Source organism: Schistocerca cancellata, chromosome 4, assembly GCF_023864275.1.
Source record: "Schistocerca cancellata isolate TAMUIC-IGC-003103 chromosome 4, iqSchCanc2.1, whole genome shotgun sequence".
Taxonomy (NCBI): domain Eukaryota; kingdom Metazoa; phylum Arthropoda; class Insecta; order Orthoptera; family Acrididae; genus Schistocerca; species Schistocerca cancellata.
The window spans coordinates 403,742,849-403,770,352 of record NC_064629.1 but is presented as its reverse complement, the minus strand read 5'-3'; the positions used below and the strand labels follow the sequence as shown (position 1 = coordinate 403,770,352).

Genomic DNA, 27,504 nt, shown 5'->3' with positions numbered 1-27,504 from the left:
TCTGATGACGTCCCATATGCGTGCAACTGGAGACAGATCTGGTGACTGACAGGCCAAGACAACATGTTGACACTTTGTAGAGCATGTTGGATTACAACAGAGATATGTGGGTGAACATCATCCTGTTGGAAAACACCCCCAGATATGCCATTCATGAGTGGCAGCACAACAGATCGAATCACCAGACTAAGATACAATTTTGCAGTCAGGGTGTACAAGGTAACCATGAGAGAGCTCCTGGTGTCATACAAAATGGCACCCCAGACCATAATAATAGGTGTAGGTCCAGTGGGCGTAGCACACAGACAGGTTGGTTGCAGACCCTCAACTGGCCTTCTCCTAACCAGTACAAAGCCGTCACTGGCACTGAGACAGAACCAGCAGTAATCAGATAAAAAATAGACCTCCACCTTACCCTCCAATGAGCTCTTGCTTGACACCACTGAAGTTGAAAATGGCAGTGGTTTGGTGTCAGTGGAATTCGTACTACAGAGCATCTGGCTTGCAGCTGTCCTTGAAGTAACTGATTTGTAACAGTTCGTTGTGTCGCTGTGGTGTCAAGCGCTGCTCAAATTTCTGCTACAGATGCAGTCTAATGCACCAGAGCCATATCCTAAACATGACAGTCTTCTCTCTTGGTAGTGCCACATGCTTATCCAGAGCTAGTCTTGTGACTGTACATTCTCGTGACCACTGCTGCAAACAATCGCATACAGTGGCTACATTCCTGCCAAGTCTTTCTGCAATATCACAGAAAGAATATCCAGCTTCTCATAGCCCTATTACATGACTTCATTAAAATGTGTTGATAATGGCATCTTTGTTACCTAAAGCCATTTTTCACTAACATCATCTCACCACATCCTATCCCAAAGGTAACTAACAATCATCACCATTTCAGGGTGTAGTTAAAGCAAACATTACTTGTATCCTCGTAGTGGCTCTATTAGCACCACTCTTACATGACTGATGTGAAATGTGAATAGACATTATCTTCCAGATGTAGAAACATGCCTACCAACTTTCGTTTATGTCGCCTAACTCCTTCTTGCTGCTGGGATTTTCTTTTTCTCTGTCAACGTATTTCTTGCACTATGCCAAACAAATAAACGAAATCTCACTGCATTGACATATTTTCTGGTACACTGTTCATGGAAAAAAAATATCTTATTCATGATGCTGACAAAGATCTATTAGATATCAGTTCGGATGTGTGCCAAGTGTATAAAAGCATATCTTCAAAGACAGGCATGGATGGTTATTGACCAACACATGAATTTTGATAGCATCTGCCCTATATTGTAATTCTCTGCCCTGGTGTTATGTCACACAATTCTGAAGTCATGTGACGAAATTCTTCACCTGTCACAAAAGCTTTACATGACTGACAAAGAGCAGTACATTTCAAAAAATGTTCAAATGTGTGAGAAATCTTATGGGACTTAACTGCGAAGGTCAGCAGTCCCTAAGCTTACACACTACTTAACCTAAATTATCCTAAAGACAAACACACATACCCATGCCCGAGGGGGGACTCGAACCTCTGCCAGGACCAGCTGCATAGTCCACGACTGCAGCGCCTTAGACCGCTCGGCTAATCCTGTGCGGCACAGTACATTTCTGTGGTATCACTTTCACAGTGCAGATTGGTTGAGCATCATTATCTGTGAAAGACTGTAATGTCAGTTTGGCCACCCTATGGATCAAGTATCAGCCAAAATTTATTTTGCTGCACATAACGTTTCACAACATGATCCATATATGAGTGACACAATTGGGAGGTCAGCTTTCCAGATTTTGAGCATGTACAAAAATGTTAACAAATTCCCTTTGGAGAGCTTCACCTTCTTGAGAGACCCATGCACTGAATTTTCCACTGGGATCTTGCAAACACAAGAATGCTATTGGCAGCAGTTTTCCGGATGCATGAAAGAGCTTAGCAGCTTCAAGGACTATTTGATGACATAATGTTGGTATGTCCTGTGTTAGGCTTTGAACTCTTTGCCCACGATAATGATACCACAAAATGAAAATCACTCTCCTCTGATTTACACTGAGGTGACAAACATCATGGGATATCTCCTAGTATCATGTCTGACCTTCTTCTGTCAGGCATAGTGGAGCAACTCAATGTGGCATGGACTCACCAAGTCACTAGGTGCATTGACATTTGCCTGCATAAATATTAAGAAATACTGAACCATGCTGCCTCTACAGCCATCCATAATTGTGGAAGTGTTGCTGGTGCAAGATTTGTGCACTCATTGATCTCTTGAGTATGTCCCATAAATATCCAATGGGATTCGTGCCTGGCAATCTGGGTGGCCACTTCATTCACATGAATTGTCCACAATTGTGAACAATTGTGGCCTGGTGACACAATGCAGTGTCATCCATAAAAATTCCATCATTGTTTGGGAACATGAAGTCCATGAATGGCTGTAAATGGTGTCCAAGTAGCCAACATAACCATTTCCAGTCAATGATTGGTTCAGTTGAACCAGAGGACCCAGTCCAGTCCGTGTAAACACAACCCACACCATTACGGAGCCACCACCAGATTGCACAATGCCTTGTTTTCTGGTTATCCATGGTCCAACAGATATGGTCACAAGCCCAGGAGAGATGCTGCAGGCAATGTTGTATTGTTAGCAAAGGCACTTGCATTGGTTGTTTGGTGCCTTAACTCATTAACTCCAAATTTAGTCTTACTGTTGTAACAGATACATTCATCATACATCTGACATTGATTTCTGTGATTATTTCACGCGGTGTTCCTTGTCTGTTAGCACTCATAACTCAATGCAATTGCTGCTGCTCTCAGTCATTAAGTGAAGGCCGTTGGCTTCTGTGTTGTCTGTGATGAGAGGTAATGCCTGAGGTTTATTAAGTTAAGAGTAATTATGGCACTAGGTATCACAGTTACTCATCATTGCCCTTCCTGATGTAGTTTAACATGCTACATTATCTGATCCACAGAAATTCACCTTACTTGAGTGGCTATTAATTGCTTCAGGGAATGGATCAGGCCTGGTTTCCACATATGGTTCAGAAATGCTGAGGTTCTGCTTATGAGTATCTCCAGTGGCTCATTCAGACAGTACTGCTGTGGCTGTGTTATGTTCTAGTGAGTAACTCTGATCATCATAGTTTGCAGATGGAAAGTTGGCCCTTTTATGTTACACACTGACCCATTAATCAACAGCTATCTTCCAGTTCCCACTATCTCACCCCCATGAACCTTTCTTGCTCATAACAACTTGCTACTGCAACCACACTGTCATACATGGTAACAAATCAAGTACAGACCTGCCTGCTGGAAGTACAGCCTGGTTTCCACGATATCCCTCAGACAATGACGATCCCCTCCTCTGCCCATGAATAACAGCACTACGCATCATCCGTACCCTTCTGAATCACATAAGTTGGAAATACTGTAACTTTCCCCCTCTGGCATTGTCACAGCTCTTCAGCTTTCATCACTGGATGGCTGTGTCCTTCAGACATCAGCAACACACCTCATGTCCTCACCTCCACAAATTTCCCTATTGCTCCCAATGTCAACTGATAATAGTGTATGATGTAGCACTTAAAATGCACATGTCTGTCTGACATGAGGATCCCAATCAAAAGGTACAAACATGCCTGATCTGTCCTCACTTCCACAGACACCATATGATAATAGAAATGCAGATTCTGTTCACTAGGCTCTGCTTTCAATCCTGGCTCTGAAGTAAGTTCTCTCTGCACTCTTTTCAATTCTGGAAGATACAACAAGATGGGACTCAACTGTGCATGTAACATGTGATGCATAGCCTCTATGAAGCAGATCATTTTCACTCTTGCATCCTAGATGCTGTCCGCTAGCAATTGCAGTAGTCTTGTATGGTGACTGTTGTCTGCAGTACTTCTACTCATGCTTGCATGAGTGCAGATCCTTGTTCACAGTGGTCTATGATGCCTTTGCATAGTCCTTCACCTTGTTTTTCAGCTTTCAGAGCATATGTATGTTGTTTAACACTCTGCTCTCCCATCTCGCTATTTGCATGATTTGCCGCTGCACCACTGACTTATTATCCTTGGGCAGCTCCTTCACTGCATTCATTGTCCTGTTCAGTTCCTTTATGTCACCAGCGTCTGCTGTTCTAAACACAGTCTTCAGAATCCTTCCCCCAGCTTCCATCCAACCTCTCTTCTGCCTTTGTAGGGAAGATAGTGTCACCTCACAACTGCTCATATGCTTTAAGCAATTTCTCGCATTCCCCTGAAACTTTCTGAAGTACTCCCCTGTTCATGGCTACTCATCACAAATTAGGAAACACCTCCTCCAGCCTGCTTATTTCATTCTGGAATTCCCATGCATTAAACTCTAAACACAATATCCATTGATGACGAGTAATCACCATATACGCTTGTCTGGCAAACAGAACTCCTCCCTCCAGATGTTGGTTCTGAAGCACCCCAGATGAAGAGGTACAACACCACCACAAATAATCACAACTAGCATCCATCCCATCCTAATTACCAGTGTACAGGAACCTGAGAACAGGGTCTACCATCTCCTCCCTCCACTCAAAAAATTCTGCTGTCACTGGTCAGTATCTTTCATATAATTAAAGCTAAATAACCCTTGTTCTAGTACAAAATTCATATGCTTTCCCTTAACATACTACTCAGTAAAATCAATAAAAACACATCTGCTACTTCCTTGACCTCAATGCATATAGCACTTCTTGCACAGGTTCATTTACACTTTCCCATGTACTCCTCCATTTCCTCCTTCTTGCTTTTTCTATTTGTTCCACTCCTTCACTGCATTCATTGTCCTGTTCAGTTCCTTTATGTCACCAGCTACAGAGGTCTGAATGGTCAAAGACGTCCCACATACACTACCATCAACCTCGCAGGCCTGATGTTGATAGGTGATATGGTTCCTATTACATGATAAAGATTTGGTACCTTGTCATAAATTTCTTTGTCTTGCCTTTCAGTGTATAATGACTAGACTACATCATCCACTGTCCTGTTCTATACTGCAGCAAGCTTCCAATAAATTTGAGAGCTTCCTCCTGTCTCTCCAATGTCTTGATGTTCACCCTCTGTTCTTCCTTCCACACCTCTGTTGCTGTTTTTGTGAACTCATGGACTTACTCCCCACTGTATGAGTGACAAACGTGTACTGGTGTGAAAGATATGTGTCTCAGTCATTGTTTTTATAGTTCACATAGTGGTTCAGCATCCTCCTCATCATCCAGTGCACCCATTCTGTTCTTCCAGTTCTTAATTGCTTCACATGCAACAAATGACATAATTCCTTCATCAAGTCTGACATGAAATTCGCCCTCTGACCCATAATCATCATTTCGGGTACTGTGAACTTTGGTATCCATCTATTGACCATTGCCTTTGTGACTGCAACTGCTTGCTGGTTCACCATTGATATCTCAACATACCGAGAGAAATGATCAGTTATCATCAACACAAAACAGTTCCCTGCTGGAAGCCAGCTAAATGGTTCTTACACATCAATCTCAGTCATCTCAAATGGTTTTGAAGCTTCTGGCAGTCTGTGGTACTTGCTTACAGCTCAAGTCCGAATACTGCACAAATTCTTAACATACTGATCCACATCTCTTTTCCTTAATTTCCACCAGTATCTGTCCATTACCCTTCAGTTTATTTCTCTGAATTCCCCAGCACATGTTCATGCACTTCCTTTAGAATTTCTTCCTTCAACTCAGCTGGTACCACAGTCATGGCCCTCACTTAGTACCTTGCCCAAAAGACCATCACACATACTGAGCTGTGGTTGTGTCCTGTATTGTTCACAGTTGCTGTCAGCTTTCTGTGTTGCTTTCATGCAGCAAGGCCATGACTCAGTGCTTGCACTACTGCTACCTTCCTGCTTAGTGAGACTGCATTTTGAGGTTTCCCTCCTGGCTTGTGAATCAGTTCATAGTCAAACTCACTGAGTCTTAACACTCATCTTGTCAGACTGGTGAATGGGTCCTTCAGCTCTAATAACCATTTCAGTACAACATAATTGTTCACCATTTTAAACTGCTTCCTATAAAGGTAACTTTGAAAATATGTCACTCCATATAAACTGAAGTGCCAAAGAAACTGACATAGGCATGAAATACAGTGAGATGTAAACAGGCAGAATATGGGGCTGCCGTTGGCATCACCTATACAAGACAACAAGTGTTTGGCGCAATTGTTAGATTGGTTACTGCTGCTACAGTGGTAGGTTATCAAGATTTAAATGAGTATGAATGTGGTGTTACAGTCAGCGCACGAGTGATGGGACACAGTATCTTCGAGGTAGCGATGAAGTGTGTATTTTCCCTTACGACAATTTCACAAGTGTACCGTGAATATCAGGAATCGGGTAAAACATCAAATCTTTGGCATTGCTGCAGCCAGAAAAAGATCCTGCAAGAACAGTAACAATGAGGACTGAAGTGCAATCCTTCCACAAATTGCTGCAGATTTCAATGCTGGGCCATTAATAAGTGTCAGCGTGCAAACCATTCAATGGAACATCATTGATATGGGCATTCGGAGCTGAAGGCCCACTTGTGTACCCTTGATGACTGCATGATGCCTCGTCTGGGCCTGTCAACACTGACAATGGACTGTTGATGAACGGAAACATGTTGGCTGGTCAGATGAGTCTCATTTCAAATTATATCAAGCAGATGGACGTGTACGGGTATGGAGGCAACCTCATGAATCCATGGACCCTGCATGTCAGCAGAGGACTGTTCAAGCTGGCGGAGGCTGTGTAATGGTGTGGGGCATGTGCAGTTGGAGTGATTAGGACCCCTGATACATCTATATATGACTCTGACAGTTGAAATGTACATAAGCATCATGTCTAATCACCTGCATCAATTCATACCCATTGTACATTCCAACATACTTGGACAATTCCAGCAGGACCATGTGACACTCCAAACATCCAGAATTTCTACAGAGTGTCTCCAGGAACACTCTTCTGAGTTTAACCACTTCTGCTGGCCACCAAACTCCCCACACACAAACTTTATTGAGCATATCTTGGATGCCTTGTAACATGCTGTTCAGAAGAGATCTCAACCCCCTCATACCCTCATACCCTTACGGACTTATGGACAGCCCTGCAGGATTCATGGTGTCAGTTCCCTCCAGCACTACTGCAGACATTAGTCGAGTCCATGCCACATCATGTTGTGGCACTTCAGAATGCTCGTGGGGGCCCTACATGATATTAGGAAGGTGTACTAGTTTCTTTAGCTCTTCAGGGTATGAGGCTAAGCATTTCTCTCCCCATGGTCAAATAGTTCCTCTTGGCCCTGTTAAGTTGTCTCGATGCAAAAGCAATAGAATATTCCTCATCACTGATATAGTGATGAAGAACACACCCATGAGTATGATTAGATGCTTTCCAGGAATTATACTCATAAACTCTCTTTGGAAATCAAGGAATATCAACATTGGACTCGATATCAAAACTCTCTTCAGCTCTTCGAATGCTCCTGACTTCCCTTGAGCCACACAAATTTCAAACCCTTTTTCAATAGTTGTGTGAGTGGTCACCTGTATCAGTGAACTGCCTTATGAATTACCTGTAATAATTAGTGTGTCCCATGAATGACTGTAGTTCCTTAATTGTCTTCAGCACAGGAAAATCCCACTGCTGCATCAGCCTTGGATCCATTCTCAACCCCACCTTTTCTAATTATGTGCCCTTCATTTACTTCCTCCAACACAAAATGACACTTCTCTGTACTCTACATCTGATGTGCAGCCCACAACCTCTTAAAAACTCCTCTCAAACATCATCTATGTCCTTCCATGTCCCTTGAAAATGCAATTAAATCATCCATGTAAACTAGAGACTGATGAGGCTTCACCCCCTTCCACACTCTGTCCAACAAATGCTTAACATCATACGAGCATTCTTCAGCTCTAATGGTCATCTGATACTGGTAATGGCCCCATGGTAACAAAAAAGCTGTCGTCAGGTAATCCTCCAGAACCAGAAGATGGTATCAACTTCTTAAATGCACAGTAGAGAAATACTGGTGTAGCCTCAAGTTATCAATGGTCTCTGTGATGTTGAATTATGGTGTTATGGATCTGTTACAGTCTTACTATTTTGATGACGTAAACAAAACAAAACCTGTATTTCTTGGAACAGTCTGTAGATTTTTTTCAGCACAACCATGATTCCTGATCGCAATGGACTATCACTATATTTTACAGCTTATACGACACACCTTAATTTTTAAGCAATTTTTTTTTTAAATAACATTTTTACCATTTTTCTTATTACATTGCAAAGTCAGACTAAAAAAATTCTTAGTTTACAAAACTAAGCTGACCTTCAAATCTCTGAAAATTGTCACTTGAACTTTCTTCTTCTTGTTCTTCTTCTTCTTGCACTTTGTCATCATTGTTGTCCTTTTCATATATAAGGTGTTCTTCACTGCCATTGAGAGCATTACTTATGCCACACTTCTTGAAAAATGTAACGATAATGTCTTCTCTCACTCTAGACCATGACTGTTTTATCCACTGAAACACTTGTTTGATTGTGAGTTGTTTTAAAGCTCCCTTCAGTGTGAATTCATTTTGGATTTCATCCATCATCCATTTTTTGATTCTTCTTTCATATACACTTTATACGGTTTATTTATCAGGACATCAAGAGGTTGCAATTGTGAATTAAGTCCTCCTGGAATAACAGCAAGGTCTGTATACCCCTGTCTCAATTTCTCTTTCACAGAATTGTTCAAATGACTACTAAATTGATCTAGCACAAGAAGATGTGAAGTAAGCCCTCCTGGAATAACAGAAAGCTCTCTATTTCCCTGTCTCAGTTTTTCTTCCACAGAATTTTTTAAGTGACTTCTAAACTGATCTAGAACAAGAAGAGGACTGTTCTTCAATAAAGCACCTTTCCTTCTCTCCCACACTCTGTAAATCCATAATTTTGTATCAGCTTCATTCATCCAACCCTTTTCATGTATGTGAACCACAACACCTGGTGGTATTTGGGAAGGTTTTGACATTGTTTTGTGTTTGAAAATAATCATTGGGCTAAGTGTAGCACTGCAAGCACAACATGACAGGACAACAGTGCAGTGCATTTCTTCATGTCCACTTGTTTTTATAATTAATATTTTAGCACTTTCCATGGCAACAGTTCTTGTACTCAGCACTTACAAATGTCAGAGGAGTTTGTCCATATTTGCTGTTTGGCTTAGTTTCACATTAGTTTTCTTTCAATGTTGAATAATGAAGTGATGAAAAGATAATATTTTCTCTTCATACTCTTGTGGAATTATCGGACATATTTTAGTTCTGGGTCGCATCCTAAGTCCATGATGCTTCGTAAACCTGCAGCGCCAACTAACTCCACCCTTAAAATCTGTTAAGTTCCACCGTAGCACTAGCTTATGAGCATGTATTTGAATAATTTTTGTATTAATTCCAGTGCCATTTTGACAATGTCCTGAAAACCATTTCAATGAGCTCCCTTCAGTGTGAATTCATTTTGGGTTTCATCCATCATCCATTTTTTGATTCTTCTTTCATATACACTTTATACGGTTTATTCTAGTTTTGGTCATTTTGCATTCAGTTGTCTATTTGCACATTTAGTCTTCCTAATTTTTTCAGTTTTTCTTTACAAGCTCACCAATTGTAAATGGGTTTTTTATGTTGGAGGAGGGCCAAAATGTAGCTCAGCTGCTCTGTTTCCACATTCGTCAGCATATGCTATTACTTTCAATTTATAGCCCACATGATACAAATACATTTAAATTTTTTTCCATTATGAAACTAGCTGATAACAAAAATATTGTTCTATTAGCAATAATACAAATCACTTTCGGTTCAAGTTGACTGCTACTGTGGACTGCAATGATGCATAATGGCTATACAACGTTCTTACATACTGCAGTCTTACAAGGAACCACTTGAATGCCAGTTCTCAAAAAGCAAATGATGTTTATGACATTCAATACCCCATATATTGTGTACCATGCAACCACAGTATTGGCAATTAATGGCAGCAGGGGGTGGGACTAGAGTTATCCGGTGATGAGCACAGCAGTGAGGCCATGGAGCATAGCTGAATTGCTTAGTTGATGGGTAACTCGCATACAGTGTTAGTGGTGTTGATACAAAGCACAGCAATGAAATGATAAACAAAGGAAATGTTGCATTATATTTACAACAACAGCCACCTAAGTTGACGTTTTGTCAAAAGTGAACCCAAGGACTTTCACAGATTGAGAAAAAAATGGCAGCTGAGATATTAGCTTTTCAACAAGATGATGATGATGATGATGTTTGGTTTATGGGGCGCATAACTGCACAGTCATCAGCACCCGTACACATTCGCAATCTGTACACAGCCCAATCTAGCCAGTTACATGGATGATGATGGGATGATGAGGACAACACAAACACACAGTCCCTGGGCAGAGGAAATCCCCAACCTGGTCGGGAATCAAACCCAGGACCCCATGATCCAGAGGTAGCAACACTAGCCACTAGGCTATGAGCTGCGAACTCAACAAGATGAGTCACTAGAATGTGTGGTATCATATATGCTCAACTGTGCAGAGAATATACATCAGGAGTTCAATGATAACAGGTGTTGAGCCCATGTAGTTCATCATCCTTATCAGACAGGATACCACAAATCCCATCTCCAGTGAAACATAGTAAAGGACAAATGTTGTGCAAGGAGCACACACTAAACATAGTTACATACATGGAAGATCATCTGCAGCATAGTAAAAAGACTGTTATGAACAGATTTCGAATAAGTACTGAGCAATACGACCATAAGAAAAACTATGGATATTCAGGGAAGGACAAGGTGCACTTGTTACAAAAACTGATGTTTGTGCACTTCAAGGTTGCTCGATATAATTTACAGAATGTGTATTATAGTAACCTACTACATTATGCTCATCATATTGCCTGTGACATAGATTACAGTGATTTCAAAGAAAGCTGTGCATGATTGCATAACTTCAAATAAAAAAAAGTACTCTGTCTACAGGCCACAAGTGGCCCATCAGGACCATCTGACCGCCGTGTCACCCTCATGGGAGAATGCAGATAGGAGGGGTGTGTGGTCAGCACACCGCTCTCCCGGTTGTTTTTATGGTTTTCTTTGACTGGAGCCACTACTATTCAGTCGAGTAGCTCCTCAGTTGCCATCACGAGGCTGAGTGCACCCCGAAAAATGGCAACATCTCATGGTGGCCCGTATGGTCACCCATCGAAGTGCCGGCCACGACCGACAGCGCTTAACTTTGGTGATCTGACAGGAACCGGGGTATCCACTGCGGCAAGGCCGTTGCCCTAACTTCAAATAGGACTACAGAATTGGGAGACTTAAGATAACAAAACAGAGTCAGCTTGACAATGCACAACAAACTGTGGATTTGGAACCCTGGAAATTAGATGTGCCAAGAAAGTTTTATTGAGATTCGCTAACATCAATGCCTTAACACATTCATAAAGAACTATATTGACTTTTAATCTGGATGGTAAATTAGCTGGAAAGTCATTTATTGTACTGAGAGATGTTGGAGATGCTCTGCCTCTGTGATTCTTTCCCATGTGCATGATCTTGCAAAAGGAACATTAGGGGATATTTGCATCACTGCAAGTAAGCATGGAAAAATGGCATAAGAGAACTACAACTATGGTATGAGCACTGCTTTTGGCCAATATCTGATCAAAATAACTTGCTTTTGCTCAATTCCTGGTTTGTGTGTAAAAATCATGTACTGCTTTAGAGCAAACTATCCCTCCCGAAAAGTGTGTGATGTTGCAGTTCATACCACTTGGAACCGCTATACAAATTCAGCTTCTGGATGTGTGTTTTTTTCCATGCCTATAAAACATATTACTGCACTATCTGCACTTATGCCTTAAAGGATAGCCAATTTCATGATAAGCTCCATGACAGACTGTTTCGCATTTGGTTGCATGACATCACATTCCATTAGTTCTCGTCACCCCATTACACCAGTTTGATTCTATATGCGTTCTTTAAGAGTGGATACCTAGCTAAACGTCCTGCATGATTTGTAATTCCCAAGGAGTTCACTTTTGATCTTGATGCTGCGAACCTTTGTGATCACTGTGGCATGCAATTTTTCATTTTGTGTTCATGGTGTAAGTTAATGGTTTGTTCTGAACGTATCTTCAATGTCCACTTTATGAAATGTAATATGTACAACCCATATAAGGTTGACCTCTGCACCTCTTGGACACTCATTTTCTGCCACCCTCCTGATGCATATGGTGAGTCTTTTGCAGCTAATATTCTTCCTGTCATAAATGTTAGTGCAACACTTCCAAATGAGCCTTACCAAAGACTGAACTTGTGACTTCGCACTGAAGGGGTTCCTTGTTGTGGGTGCCCCATGGCTACTCATGGCTTCACCTTCTGTGCAGCAATCCTCCTTCCTCAGAACTTCTTTGCCTCCAAAATTGTCAATCTTGACAGGTACTACCTTCTGGCTGTCCTTCTCCTGTACATATATGATACTCCTTTTAACCAAACAACTTGCTGGATTGTATTAATACATCATTCTCTTCCAGCTGTTCTATTATGCATAACATATCAACTGTTAAGTCTGGCTCCACACTCACTCAAAGCAATGTTTGGTGCCACTTTGCACTTACTTATGTGAATAAAGACTTAATGTATTTATACATGGCTTAATTAAATTACCCACTATGATGGATGCACTTGGCTACAGATCTACATTGGTGATGGTCTCCTCTAACTGGAATATCTTCCCACTAAGTTCCATCACACCTTGCCAAAGGCCAATCATTGCATGATGTTCATGCAAAAAGTCTAACCCCAGGATCATGCTGTAACACTTGCTTACATGAGGCACTACTTCCACATACTGCCGCCACCAAAAAATATATTTCCATTGATCCCAGTGGCCTTGTATCATAGTCCCCCACCCTACACAATCTGTAACATGTTGAGTTCCATCATCCACTTGGTTCCTACTGACTACTGACATATGCACTCCTGTGTCTAATAAGAATGTATACTTCCATCCCTTCAGCACACCCACTATTGCACATTCCGCCTCTGCATAAGTACTTGTTGCTGCTAATTTTAATGACAATGCCTTTCAGTGGGCTTTTGGCTACCTCTTTGTTTAATGGCTGCTTACTTCTTCCCTGTCCATCCCCACTACCATTAGCATAATGTGTTGATGAACCGTACCACCCCAATTACACTGAGGCTTGTGGCACTAATTCTGCATGTGCCCTGTACATCCACAATTGTAACACTTCACATTTGCAGAGAATGTACCACAAGTATCCCTCACCTCCATCAACACATGAATCTCTGCATACTTCATTGCAAATTTCTCAGTTGAATGGAGATCCTTAAATGTCCCTGTGTGCACACTCCTTGACATATCTGGTGGCAAACCCCTTAGGAAAGGGGTACAGAGTCATATCATATTGGAATTCTTGGATAGCTCAAGAGGTTTTGATTGCTATTGTCTAAATGATAAGCCTAGTAAGTATAATGCATATTTAGACAATATAATAAGTAATGTCCATGAATATAATGTTGAAATTGGAGTAGTCAAGTTAGGCCTAGCTGACCATGATGGCCTATGGATTACAGTCCCAGTCAGCATTTCAGATGAACAACACAAAACTGTTAGACCTATGAATGAATGCAACATAAGAGAGTTTAGAACTAGATTAAGGTCAGTTAACTGCAATGACATCTTATACAAAGATATGTGTGTGAATAACACAAGCAAATTATTCGTAGAGGAAATTGCAGGAATATTTGATGAGTGTTGTCCCAGATTAGTAAAACAACAGAATAATAACCAAGCTCATAAACCACAGAGACTAAATAATTGGTTCACACCATACCTCAACAGCATCAGGATTATGCTTCTTATGTTTAAGGACAGATCTCATAACGCAGTGAGTACATTAGAATAAGAAAAATTTATAGATCTGAAATACACCTGGCAAAACATAGGGCAAATGATAACTATATTCTTAAATCTAGAAACAGCTGTAAAGCTGTCTGGGAAGTAATTAAAAGTGAAATAAATACACCAACAACTCAACTAACTATACCCATAGCCCAAGATATCTTAAACTCACACTTTCTTAACTTCAGTTTAAAACAAGATTTGTCTCCCCCCAAAGCCATGCTTGATGCAAAAACTCTTTTAGGTTTAAATAAGAATGTAGTTCATAAATTCTGCTGGGCAACAGTAACTGAAAATGATGTTAGCAAAGCAATAGACAAACTAAGTAGTTCCAGAGCAGAGGACTTCTATGGTCTGTCAAACTTTGTCATAAATAAGATATCAAGTGATCTTCTGTCCCCTCTAACCACTCTCATTAACTGTATATTACAGCAAGGGATTTTTCCTGACTGTTTGAAAATAGCAGTAACTATTCCCATATTTAAGAAAGGAGATAAATCAATTCCAAGTAACTATCACCCTATGTCATTAATCCCAATAATATCTAAAATAATCGAAGACTGTGTTCACCAACAAATGAATCACTATTTTGAGAGGAATAACCTGTTAAGTAACTCACAGTATGAATTCAGGTCTAAACTATCCACAGTTAAAGTGGTTGAAAATATTGTTAGTGATATATAATATGGATTTGAAAACAAATTAATCTCTTATGCTACTCTCCTAGACCTGAGTAAAGCATTTGACACTGATGATTGACCAGACTGTGTGAAAGGCTCAAGAACTGGGTGTACAGGTACCCATTGCTCTAAGCCAAAATCACAAAAATCAGTGGGTGGTCATATGTGCATCTCTGCTTGCTCATCGTCAATTGGCTCATTAACAACACTGACAATTCCAATCTTGTATTGTTACTGGAGTCGTGATTTAAAGCTGGTTCTTGAAAGCAGACTTTCTTGGAATAGTTTGCATCATCTTCCTGTTCAGTTTCTCCAGCATCTCTCCCAAGGGTCAAATAAACATGTGACCATTCATGCTGCTCATCACTGTGTACAATTAATATCCCCTATTAGTCCTATTTGGTACAGGGCTCACACACCTGAGCAATATTCTGGGATGGGTCACACAAGTGCTTTGTAAGCAATCTCCTGTGTAAACTGATTGCATTTTTATGCCAATGAACTGAAGTCTGCCACATGCTATGACAGAGCCTATGTGATCCTTCCACTTCATATCCCTATAAACTGTTGCACTCAGGAATTTGTGTGCGTTGAACGATTCCAGTTGTATCTCATTGACATTGTTGTTGAAGAGATACTGTGTTTTTAATTTTTTGAAGTGAATAATTTTACATTTTTGAACATTTAAAGAAAATTGCCAATCTTTGCACCACTTTGAAATCTTATTGAGAGATAACTAAAGATTTGTGCAGTTTTTTTGAGACAGTTCTTCATTCTAGATGAGTGTATGAACTGCAAAAAGTCTCAGGTTTCCAATGAAAATTGTCTGCAAGATCATTAATATACAACATGAATGGCAAGGGTCTCAGCACACTTCCCTGGGGAATACCTGAAGTTACTTTTACATCTGTCAATGACACTCCATCAAAAATAGCATGCAGCACCCTTCCTATCAAGTCATTCACAGTCTGGTCACAAATTTCAGTTGATAACCTATAAAAATGTACTTTCAATAATAAGTGTAGGTATTGTACTGATTCAAACGCTTTTCAGAAATCAAGAAATATTGTGTCTCTCTGTATGCAAATGTCGCATGATGGTGGAATGATCACAGTTCATCACATCTGCCAGTTCTGGATCATTGTGCATTAACACATTTAAACAATCTTCATCAAACCCCAATGGTCTTCCTGAACATGGAAAGTCACTAATGTGAAAACAATCCTTCTTGAAATAGCAAACCATTTTCTTGCCATGCTTGTTCAATGGCATTACCCCCATACAGAGCACAAATGTTTCTGGCTGCCTCTACAACCATCACCCCTCTATTGAACTCAAACAGATGAATATGTCAGAATTGTGTCCACTTGGCACTCCATTTTCTAGTGCATCCAAGGCTACACTCACTATCTCCAAATAACAGTATGTAAACTCTTATAGCAACAGTGAACTACAAATGAGAAAATGATGATCTATAAATAATCTTATAGCAGTTGTAATACCAAGTATGATGAAGTCAGACCTCTGTTCAAGAAAGGGTCAAGGGAAGACATGGGAAACTATCATTCTATTTCTATTCTTGCAATCCTGTCAAAAATGTTAGAGAAAGTAGCTGACAACTAGATCAAACATTTTATTGTAAAAAATGATATTATTGTAAGTAACCAGTTTGGATTTGAACCAGGAAAAAGCACTCTGTATGCAGAGAATAACTTTATTGAAAAGGTCTGCAAATCATTGTATCAGAAGAGTAAAGCTTCAGGTGTCCTCTGTGATCTCACAAAAGCTTTTGACTCTGTGAATCATGATTTGCTTATCTATAATTTAGACAAATACAAGATTAAGGCCAGTGATTTAAATTGGCTCACATCATACTTACTCAACATAAAACAAATGGCAACTATCACTTCAAATGCAGTGAATTATATTCTAAATGGAGTACAGTATCACAAGGTGTGCCTGAAGGCTCCATTTTGGGACCAGTCATGTTCCTATTCTACATAAATGACTTACTCATAAATATAAATTCCCCATCAGTTCTGTTTGCAGATGATACTTCTGTTTTAATTAAAGGTGACTATGCAGAAATAATTCCAAGCTCCATTGTAAGCATACTGGATATCTCAGAAAACTGGTTCCAGTTAAAAGGTTTGAAACTGAACATTGCAAAACTGAACATTTCGAAACCAAACATTTAAAATGTGTGGAACTTAAAATTCAACTTAACAATCAACTTATGGAAGAAGTTTGCATGGTCTGATTCCTAGGACATGGTCTAATTCCTAGGACCAAGAATTTAAGCTGGAATACACATATTGACTTCCTATCAAATAAACTATGCAGTTTTGCATTTGCATTGCAAATACTAGCAAATTCCACTGACTTGGTTACAGAAAAAATTGGTTGTCATAGTTATTTTAAATCTGTTATTAGATGTGGTGTAATTTTCTGGGAAAGTTCAAGTAGTGTATCTCGAATACTGAAACTGGAAAAGAAAATTGTTAGCTACATGTGCATTGCACAGCAAACAGAATCTTGTTGCCCATTATTTTGGAAACAAATCCTAACTGTCCCCTCCATATAAACATATGAAATTATAATCCTCCTACACAGCAGACAAAAATTGTTTGAGAAGGACCAATTTAACCACAGTTATAACATGAGAAATAAAAACAATTTTATGCCAGCCACACATGAGTTGAAATTATTTGCACAGACTCCACAGTATAATGGGATGACAATATATAACAAGTATATGCCCAAAAACATATTTAATATTAAGCCATAATTTGAGCAAGGAGTAATTAAGTGTTAGATTTTATTGTATGTATATACAACAAAATTATATTTGTTAACATCAGCTGTTCTGGGTTTATGGTGAAATTTTACCACAATTTTGACACTTCTCCTGTACCTGAATCAAATGATTTTGCCTATGTACATTATAAGACAAATAAACCACAATTCAGAATTCAAACTGCAGGACAAAAATGCTACAAACTTATGCACCAACCTAGTAGTTAAAAGAGGGGATAACTCAACTGCAAATTTGGTATAAAATCTGATAGCAATTGCATCGGCCCCTTTAGCTTTGTTCAGTTTTAGCAATTTCAGCTGTTTGTCTGCGCTGCCAACACTAATGTCTATATCACTCATCTTTGCAATGGGTTGAGAATTAAATTGGGGCCATATCCCAAGATTTTCCTTTATAAAGGAACATTTGAAAATGGAGTTCAGCATTTCCACTTTTGTTTTGTAGAGCACTTGCCTGCGAAAGGCAAAGGTCCCGAGATCGAGTCTCGGTCCGGCACAAAGTTTTAATCTGCCAGGAAGTTTCATATCAGTGCACACTCTGCTGCAGAGTGAAAATCTCATTCTGGAAACATCCCAAAGGCTGTGGCTAAGCCATGTCTCTGCAATATCCTTCCTTTCAGGATATAAATGACCTGGGTGATAATCTGAGCAGTTCTCTTAGGTTGTTTTGTGTTATCACGTAATAGGGGAGAGAGTGTGGCAGATATACAGGGTGATTCAAAAAGAATACCACAACTTTAGGAATTAAAAACTCTGCAACGACAAAAGGCAGAGCTAAGCACTATCTGTCGGCGAATTAAGGGAGCTATAAAGTTTCATTTAGTTGTACATTTGTTCGCTTGAGGCACTGTTGACTAGGCGTCAGCGTCAATTGATGCTAAGATGGCGACCTCTCAACAGAAAGCTTTTTGTGTTATTGAGTATGGCAGAAGCGAATCGACGACAGTTGTTCAGCGTGCATTTTGAACGAAGTATGGTGTTAAACCTCCTGATAGGTGGTGTATTAAATGTTGGTATAAACAGTTTACAGAGAATGGATGTTTGTGCAAAGGGAAAAGTTCTGGACGGCCGAGAACGAATGATGAAAATGTAGCACGCATCCAGCAAGCATTTGTTCGCAGCACAGGAAAATCGACTCGCAGAGCTAGCAGAGAGCTGCAAATTCCACAATCAACTGTATGGAGAGTCCTACGAAAAAGGTTAGTTACGAAACCTTATCGTCTGAAATTGGTTCAAGCACTGTCTGCAGCTGATAAGATTAAAAGAATCGATTTCTGTGATTTTATCCTTGCTCAAATGGAAACAGATGAATCTTTCATTTCAAAGATTGTGTTTAGTGATGAAGCAACTTTCCACACTAACGGGAAAGTCAACCATCACAATGTCTGTATATGGGGCACTGAGAATCCGTGGGAAACAACTCAGTATGAATGTGACTCGCCTAAGGCGAACGTTTTCTGTGCCATTTCAGCCAATAAAGTTTTTGGTCCCTTTTTCTTCGAAGGTGCTACTGCAACGACTACAGTATCTGGAGATGTTAGAGAATTGGCTGTTCCCTCAGTTCGAACAAGAAGCACAACAATTCATATTTCAGCAGGATGGAGCGCCACCACATTGGCACTTATCTGTCCGTAACTACCTGAACGTCAACTACACGAGGCGATGGATCGGCCGCCAGGCAGCCCGTGACAGAGCACTTCATCACTGGCCTCCAAGAAGCCCTGATCTTACCCCCTGCGATTTTTTCTTATGGGGGTATGTTAAGGATATGGTGTTTTGGCCACCTCTCCCAGCCACCATTGTGGAACGAGTTGGAGTATCGAGTTGATATTGCTCGAGTGTCTGGAGGGGGCCATATTGAACATCTCTGAACTTGTTTTTGAGTGAAAAAAAACCTTTTCAAATACTCTTTGTAATGATGTATAACAGAAGGTTATATTATGTTTCTTTCATTTAATACACATATTTAAAGTTGTGGTATTCTTTTTGAATCACCCTGTATTACGCAAGTTGGGGTGGAAGTCATTAAAGCAAAGACATTTTTCGGCGCGGTGAGATCTACTTACGAAATTTCAGTCACCAACTCTCTCTTCCGAATGCGAAAATATTTTGTTGAGCCCAACCTACATAGGTAGGAATGTTCATCAAAATAAAATAAGAGAAATCAGAGCTCGAACAGAAAGATTTAGGCGTTTGTTTTTCCCGCGCGCTGTTCGGGAGTGGAATGGTAGAGAGATAGTATGATTGTGGTTCAGTGAACCCTCTGCCAAGCACTTAAATGTGAATTGCAGAGTAATCATGTAGATGTGGATGTAGAGTGCTAGTTCTGCAAGTTTTGCAGGAGAGCTTCTGTAAAGTTTGGAAGGTAGGAGGCGAGGTACTGGTGGAAGTAAAGCTGTGAGGACGGGGCATGAGTCGAGCTTCAGTAGCTCAGTTCGTAGAGCATTTGCCTGCAAAAGGCAAAGGTCCCAAGTTCGAGTCTCGGTCCGGCACACAGTTTTAATCTACCAGGAAGTTTCACGTTTCATTCAGTATCTCCTTACCAATAGCCCTATGCTCTGTTTTACACCTATTATGCAATAGTCTCTTTCTTTAGCAGCTATATTACAGTGACTGTTACCATGTATGGTCCCTCCAATAATCAACTGTTCTCTACTAGATACAAATTTATCAAGTGCATGGTCAACTATTCTTCTAATCCTGAGCCACAGTTCTTCTACATGCTCCTCTCCAGATCTAAATGTTTTGAGTTCCTTACTGCTACAGAAGAATGTTGAATATTAGATGAGTAGCTCACATAACTAATAAGGAGGTACTGAATAGAATTGGAGAGAAGTGAAATTTGTGGCAGAGCTTGACTAGAAGAAGGGACCGGTTGGCAGGGCATATTCTGAGGCATCAAGGGATCACCAATTTAGTATTGGGGGGCAGTGTGGATGGTAAAAATTGTAGAGGGAGACCAAGAGATGAATACACTAAACAGATTCAGAAGGATGTAGGTTGCAGTAGGTACTGGGAGATGAAGAGGCTTGCACAGGATAGAGTAGCATGGAGAGCTGCATTAAACCAGTCTCTGGACTGAAGACCACAACAACAACAACAACTCCACAACAACAACAACAACAACAACAACAACAACAACACTGCACTCCAATACTAAATTGGTGATCCCTTGATGCCTCAAAATATGCCCTGCCAACCGGTCCCTTCTTCTAGTCAAGCTCTGCCACAAATTTCACTTCTCTCCAGTTCTATTCAATACCTCCTCATTAGTTATGTTGCCGCTTCATTCGTTTTGCCCAACATATAAAACCTTCTGCTTTTTAGCTGCCCTTTGTACTTTGGTAATCATTGTTGTGACAATGTCTAATGCAGAATCCTAAAAGAGGTCAGGTCTGTTTTTGATACAGGATTTTATAAAAAGGTATTCCATATTATGAGAGGTGATAGTATGGAACAAAACAAGAAAAAGCGTCCTGTAAACATAGGCTCTAAACTGTTATGAGAACTTATTTATTATTTATTTATTATAGTGTGAGCATCTTTGCTAATGTGCAACATATCTCCTCTATTGCAAGCTCTTTCTTATTATGAACAACCTGCTTAATGGAGTAAATAAATGAGAATGCATTATTCTGTTAGTGTGAAATAGCAGACATTCTAATGTACCAAAGTGTATTTAATATGGTACAAACATAAACATTACTCTACACTATGTATCAGTATATTACCACAACTTTATTTTGCATTCACATTTATTGGTTTTGCCAATTCACAATAACAGAATGATGTGTCCTCATTTATTTACTGAATTCTGCAGGTCATTTGTAACAGCAAAAAACATACTGTAGAAAAGATGTGTTCCACAGTAATGAAGATGAACTAGTACTCATAGCACTTAAGGTAGACATTTTGGAGCCAATGTTTTCTGGTCATTTTTGTCTTGTTTTGGTCCATACTATCACCTCTCAGAATATGAAATACTTTTTTTTTTAATACCCTGTATTTCCATCATGAGTGGGCTTCCCAATAATGTGCCCTATGAAGTTCTCAGAGAAGGCTATAATGTTTTTCAGGATGTCTTGTCATGCCCAACACTCATAAAACTGTAGTTTTCCCAATTGGCTATTGGATGATTAGTATCCTCCAGTGATGACAGTAAGAGTGGGATATACTAGTGAACTTAAGTTTTGCTACAAAGGTTTCAGGTTACATCTGGAGATGAGTCTGCTGGTCAGTAGAAGGATCCGGTTATGAATGTATGCCCACCACTGATACAGAGAATTGCACAGACAATCTCACATAGAATTGCAATTTTTACACCTACTGTTATGTGAGCTCCACAGCTTTTTAGGTGAGATTTAAGCTCTGAAAATTTGCTGTGTATCCTTCAGCAGTTAATCACCAGGACTTTATTGCTCTCTTCTGTAGGGAGAATTTCTTTGTATCTTATACTGACACTTGTGGGCCCCCTACAGCTATTATTATATGAGATTGATGGACAGTCATCTAATACTGTATTTAAAAAATATAGAGTTTTATTATAGGGATGTCTCATTCTTTGTATACTTAAGTACAAATTCTTATATTTTATTCTAAAGTATGCCATTTTTATTTTCAACTATTTGACGTATTCTGGGAAATCTCATTTTATGCATGAGTACAGACTCTTACATTCTGTTGTAAGGTATGTACTGTATTCATTTTCATATATCAAGATGTTACATCAGTCGATCTGAGTACCAACATGAATGTCTCAGGGAATGCGTGAATGTGAGTACTTGTTTTGTTGTATAACATACTATATTTGTTTTCATGTATTAAGATGTCTGTTGATGTGAGCTACAGCTTGACTCTTCCATGTTTACTCATCTGAATTTATTATTGTAAATTTTGTAGGAAAAGAATTGACTCATACCATATCCTAGCATCTATAATAATACTGTTATGAACAGAAGTCATAATAAAATAAATAAATAAAAACACGCAAATTATCTGCAGAACATGTAATAAACTAACTAATGAACCTTGCATGTTTTTGATGTATTGTCACAGAAAGGTAGGGGTGCCATGGGCACATCTTCTTGACATTATTGAACATTTACATCTCTCTGTTCGGGGCAGAAGAGACCTAGCCTGCTGAAACATAATTGAGAATGCATTGACTTGCAATGTGAAGAGTGGCAAAGTTGCCCATCTGATTTACAAGAGAATAACACACTATAAAAATTACAACTTTCAATCTCTTTCACTTCAACTCTATTAGTTAATATTAAGGCACAAACTATTAATCTGATTTACCGACTGCTGAGGAGCTTTGAAGTCATGTGGCATGGTCACAAATACGTTGTCAACTTAATGAAAGAAGTTGGGCAGATGCATTTAAGGCATGCTTATTGAAATATTTCATAAAGAACTTGATTACTGCTGGAGACAAAGGAAAACTATGATCATTTTACCAGTCATCTCATATAATTTATCACGAGATAAAAATTAAAATTTGTCAAAATATTTCCAGATTCAATTCTTGGTTCTGAACACTCTTTCAGTCTGCCAGGACATTTTTCAAATCAGCACACACACTGCTGCAGAGAGCAAATCCATTTTGGGAAGAAGCCCATTTCTCTGCAATTTTCTTTCCTCCAAGAGTGTTAGTCCTGCATGGTATTCAGGAGATCATGTGTGAAGTTTGGGACGTAGGAAAAATTTACTGGTGAACATATAGCTGTGAGGGCACGTCAGTCAGTAAAGCATCTGTCTGCAAAGACAAACATTCTAGATTTGAGGCCAGCCTGCCACCCAGAGGCCAGTCTAGCACCCAGTTTTAATATGACAGGCAATTTCAGAGGTCAGCTCTGTTTGAAACAGTGATTATTGGTGGATTTGTTGTGGTAAGGATCTTTGGGATTGTAACAGTTGAGTATTTTCTATTGAAATGAAATTTCATATGACCGGGGCCTCCTGTAAGTTAGACTGCATGACTTGCATGTTGATGAGGATGAAGATTAGACAACACCCAGTCCTTGATTGAAGAAAACCTCCAACTGAGCTGGGAGTTGAACCCAGGACCCTAGCATGGCATTCTGCTGCACTGACCCTTCAGCTATGGAGGCGGACACTATTTTCTATTGAGGCATCATATAAATGACAAGAAATACTCAGTTATTGGGTAACAGAGGTCTACTTAAAAAGAAGTGAGTCACAGAAGTTTATGAATACATTTAGAAAGTGTTGCAAGTCCATATTGTTTCATATTCCAATACTTCTGAGCTTTACAGGCATTAGTAAGAATATGTAGTGTGAATGATTAATTTGAGCCCATAAGCAATTGAAAGGGCAGTTGATAGCCTTAATGAAGTGAGAGAGAGGAAAGGGATAAATATCCTCTAATTATTTGTAGCTTGCAGTTTCACTCTATAGTTTAGTTATCATACCATGTTCAGAACTCACTTGTCACACAAATTTTTTCTGTTAAAATACTAACAATGCAAAAGAACTGTAGAAAGAACATTTCTAAACACACACAACCTAAATCACCTTTGTTTTATTTTAGATGTGGATGAATGTCATGAAGAGGGTGAATCCCCTTGTGACAGCACACAGAACTGTGAAAATACCCCTGGGAGCTTTTTGTGTGTCTGTAAGTCTGGTTTTCAGTTGGATCCAGTACTTCAGGCTTGTATTGGTAAGCACTGTGTGAAAATTATATGTTTATTTCTGTTAGCTTCTCCTCATAGAAGACTTTAAGTTCCATAATTCTGCTACTCATAGGCTTAGTGAGCTTTGTATTGCAGGCATTAAGAAAACTTTTTTTTTTAATGAAATGAACTCCTGAATCACAGTGTTGTCTGTGTACAGACCTACACTATGTGATCAAAAGTATCCTGACACCCCCAAAAACATACATTTTTCATATTAGGTGCATTTTGCTGCCACCTACTGCCAGGTGCTCCATATCAGTGACCTTAGTAATCATTAGACATTGTGAGAGAGCAGAATATGGCACTCCGTGGAACTCATGGGCTTCGAATGTGGTCAGGTGATTGGGTGTCACTTGTGTCATATGCCTGTATGCGAGATTTCCATGCTCCTAAACATCCCTAGGTCCACTGTTTCGTATGTGATAGTGAAATTGAAACATGAAGGAACATGTACAGCACAAAAGCATACAGGCCGACCTCATCTGTTGACTGACAGAGACCGCCGAAAGTTGAAAAGGGTCGTAATGTGTAATAGGCAGACATCTATCCAGACCATCAAACAGGAATTCCAAACTGCATCAGGATCCACTGCAAATACTATGACAGTTAGGTTGGGTTCAGTTGTTTAGGGAAGGATGGGGAAGGAAGTCGGCCATGCTCTTTCAAAGGAACCATCCTGGCATTTGCCTGGACCAATTTTGGGAAATCATGGGAAACCTAAATCAGAATTGCTGGACGCAAGATTCAACCGTTGTCCTCGCAAATGCAAGTCCAGTGTGCTAGCCACTGTGCCACCTTGCTTGGTGACAGTTACGCAGGAGGTGAGAAAACTTGGATTTCATGGTCGAGCGGCAGCTCATAAGCAGCACATCATGCCGGTAAATGCAGCCAAATGATGCCACGCTTGGTGTAAGGAGCGTAAACATTGGACAATTTAACAGTGGAAAAACATTGTTTGGAGTGACAAATCATGGTACACAATGTGGTGATCCAATGGCAGGGTGCGGGTATGGTGAATGCCCAGTGAACGTCATCTGACAGCGTGTGTAGTGCCAACAGTAAAATTCAGAGGTGGTGGTGTTATGGTGTGGTCGTGTTTTTCATTCAGGAGGCTTGCATTCCTTGGTTTTTTGTGTTGCAATATCACAGCACGTGCCTACATTCATGTTTTAAGCACCTTCTTGCTTCCTACTGTTGAAGGGCAATTCAGGGATGGCGATTGTATCTTTCAACATGATCAAGCACCTGTTCATAATACACAGCCTCTGGCAGAGTGGTTACATGACAATAACATCCCTTTAATGGACTGGCCTTCACAGAGCCCTCACCTGAATCCTACAGAACACCTTTGGAATGTTTTGTAATGCCTACTTCGTGCCAGGCTCACCAACCAACATCAATACCTCTGCTCAGTGCAGCACTCCATGAAGAATGGGCTGCCATTCCCCAAGAAACCTTCCAGTACCTGACTGAACATATGCCTGCAAGATTGGAAGCTGCCATCAAGGCTAAGGGTGAGCCAACACCATATTGAGTTCCAGCATTACCAATGGAGGGCGCCACGAACTTGTAAGTCATTTTCAGCCAGGTGCCCGGATACTTTTGATCACATAGTGTATCTGTGTTACTGGGTAACTAATTGTATTTTCAGGAATGTTGTGCTGTTTGCACTTTTGGTACCAGAAAGAAGACATCTCAATGTATATTTACGTATGTAAATATATTTCAGATATTAATGAATGTCAGCTTAACAAACACGACTGCCTGCCAACTCAACGGTGTGATAACACTATTGGATCATTTCACTGCATTCGTGTAACAAGCTGTGGTACAGGATACACACTTAATGCACAAACAGGACAATGTGAAGGTATGTTTGCTTTTTTTATCGTTTTTATACTCTGTGATCTTATCATTAACTGCAGTTACCTGTTTTCTTCCCATATGAGCATTGAATGTTTGGTTTCCAATACTATAATGAAGGGTATTTATGTTAAAATGAGTTTTATTAATTTAATGATCCATAACTTTTATACGTGAGGCATTCATAGAAATATGAATGTATGTTGTAGACATTGTTGAAAGAGACACATGTTTGCTCTGAACTAATTTTGAGAGTTCTCAGACAGTTTGCATAAAAATGCTAGAGGCAGGCCTCGTAATTCATAAAATTTCTTCTCTGATATTTTATTCAAATAAATAGAACTTTTGATGATTAGTTGTGCATGATCATATAAGGTAATAAGTGTTTTATCTTTAAAAAGTCAGTATTACAAATCAGTAATATCACCAAAAATATTTCATGGGTTTCCCCTTGTATTACAAAAAAAAAAAAAAAAAAAAAAAAAAATCCAAATATCATCAGCTAGGTGCTATATCAGATATGAATTACACGAGCTGACACAGTCAGCAGACAACAATCACTTAAGCAAGGCTGAAAATGTTTCTCAGTTATTGGATATTGTCTTTCCTTGGTGATAACTGAAATAAAACACACACACACACACACACACACACACACAAATTAGCTTACAAGGGGAAGAGTATCAGTTATGGGCATTTTCAAGCTGAGTGCTGGACTGGTTCAGGTGACTGAGGGTTTAGGGCCTTCATGTAAGAATTTCATGAAAGATGTTCAGGTAGTGATAGGGGTGGGGCAGGTAACAGCCTAAACAGGGGCAGAGCATACAACATAGGTGGCAACCTGAATAAGATAGCTTCCCTAGCTAGTGGCACCAGTGTGAGTATGGTAGGGCTGTTCCAGTAGCATGTTTGCCCTCATCTTGGTAGCGTAAAGTATGTCAGTGCAGAGTTGGAGATGGAGCTGATGACTGCCAGCTGGGCACACATTGCAGTGGAAACTATCAGGAGATGGTGCTACACTAAACATGGTCTGCACTTCAACAGGCTTGGGAAAGAGAAATTGGTAGAGTTGATTAGTGAGAGTATAGTCAGTGGGTGTGGGCAATAATTGGTCAAGTACTTGTAGTCATGGGTAGGAGAACTCGGCCTTTTTAGAATAAACCCTGACAAGAGGCTACCTTGTGTTAAAAGTATCCCAACCAGCTTAGAGACTTTTGCACTGTGTATGCAGGAAATAGAATGTACTCCCACTGGAGTGTGCAAGCACCATGGAAGTTTGTTCAGAATTCTGTATTATTCATCAGAATGTAGCAGTCCATTAAAACTAAAGTACGCCAGCTTAAAGTTGAATTACAGTCTTTGAGCAGCATATTAGTATGCATTACAGAGCACTGGTGTAGATATGATGAATTGCAGCATATAGTGCTACCATCA

General features: G+C 39.8%; 1 protein-coding gene across 2 annotated transcripts in view; it reads left to right on the top strand.

Moving 5' to 3' along the window:
- LOC126183856 (fibrillin-1-like) overlaps nucleotides 1–27,504 on the top strand; it is a 640,172-nt gene that overhangs the window by 508,266 nt on the left and 104,402 nt on the right. For both annotated transcript variants that reach the window (XM_049926146.1, XM_049926147.1), the window contains 2 exons: nucleotides 24,060–24,191; nucleotides 25,937–26,077. In XM_049926146.1, coding sequence (XP_049782103.1) covers nucleotides 24,060–24,191; nucleotides 25,937–26,077 — 273 coding nt within the window. The remainder of the gene's footprint in view (nucleotides 1–24,059; nucleotides 24,192–25,936; nucleotides 26,078–27,504) is intronic.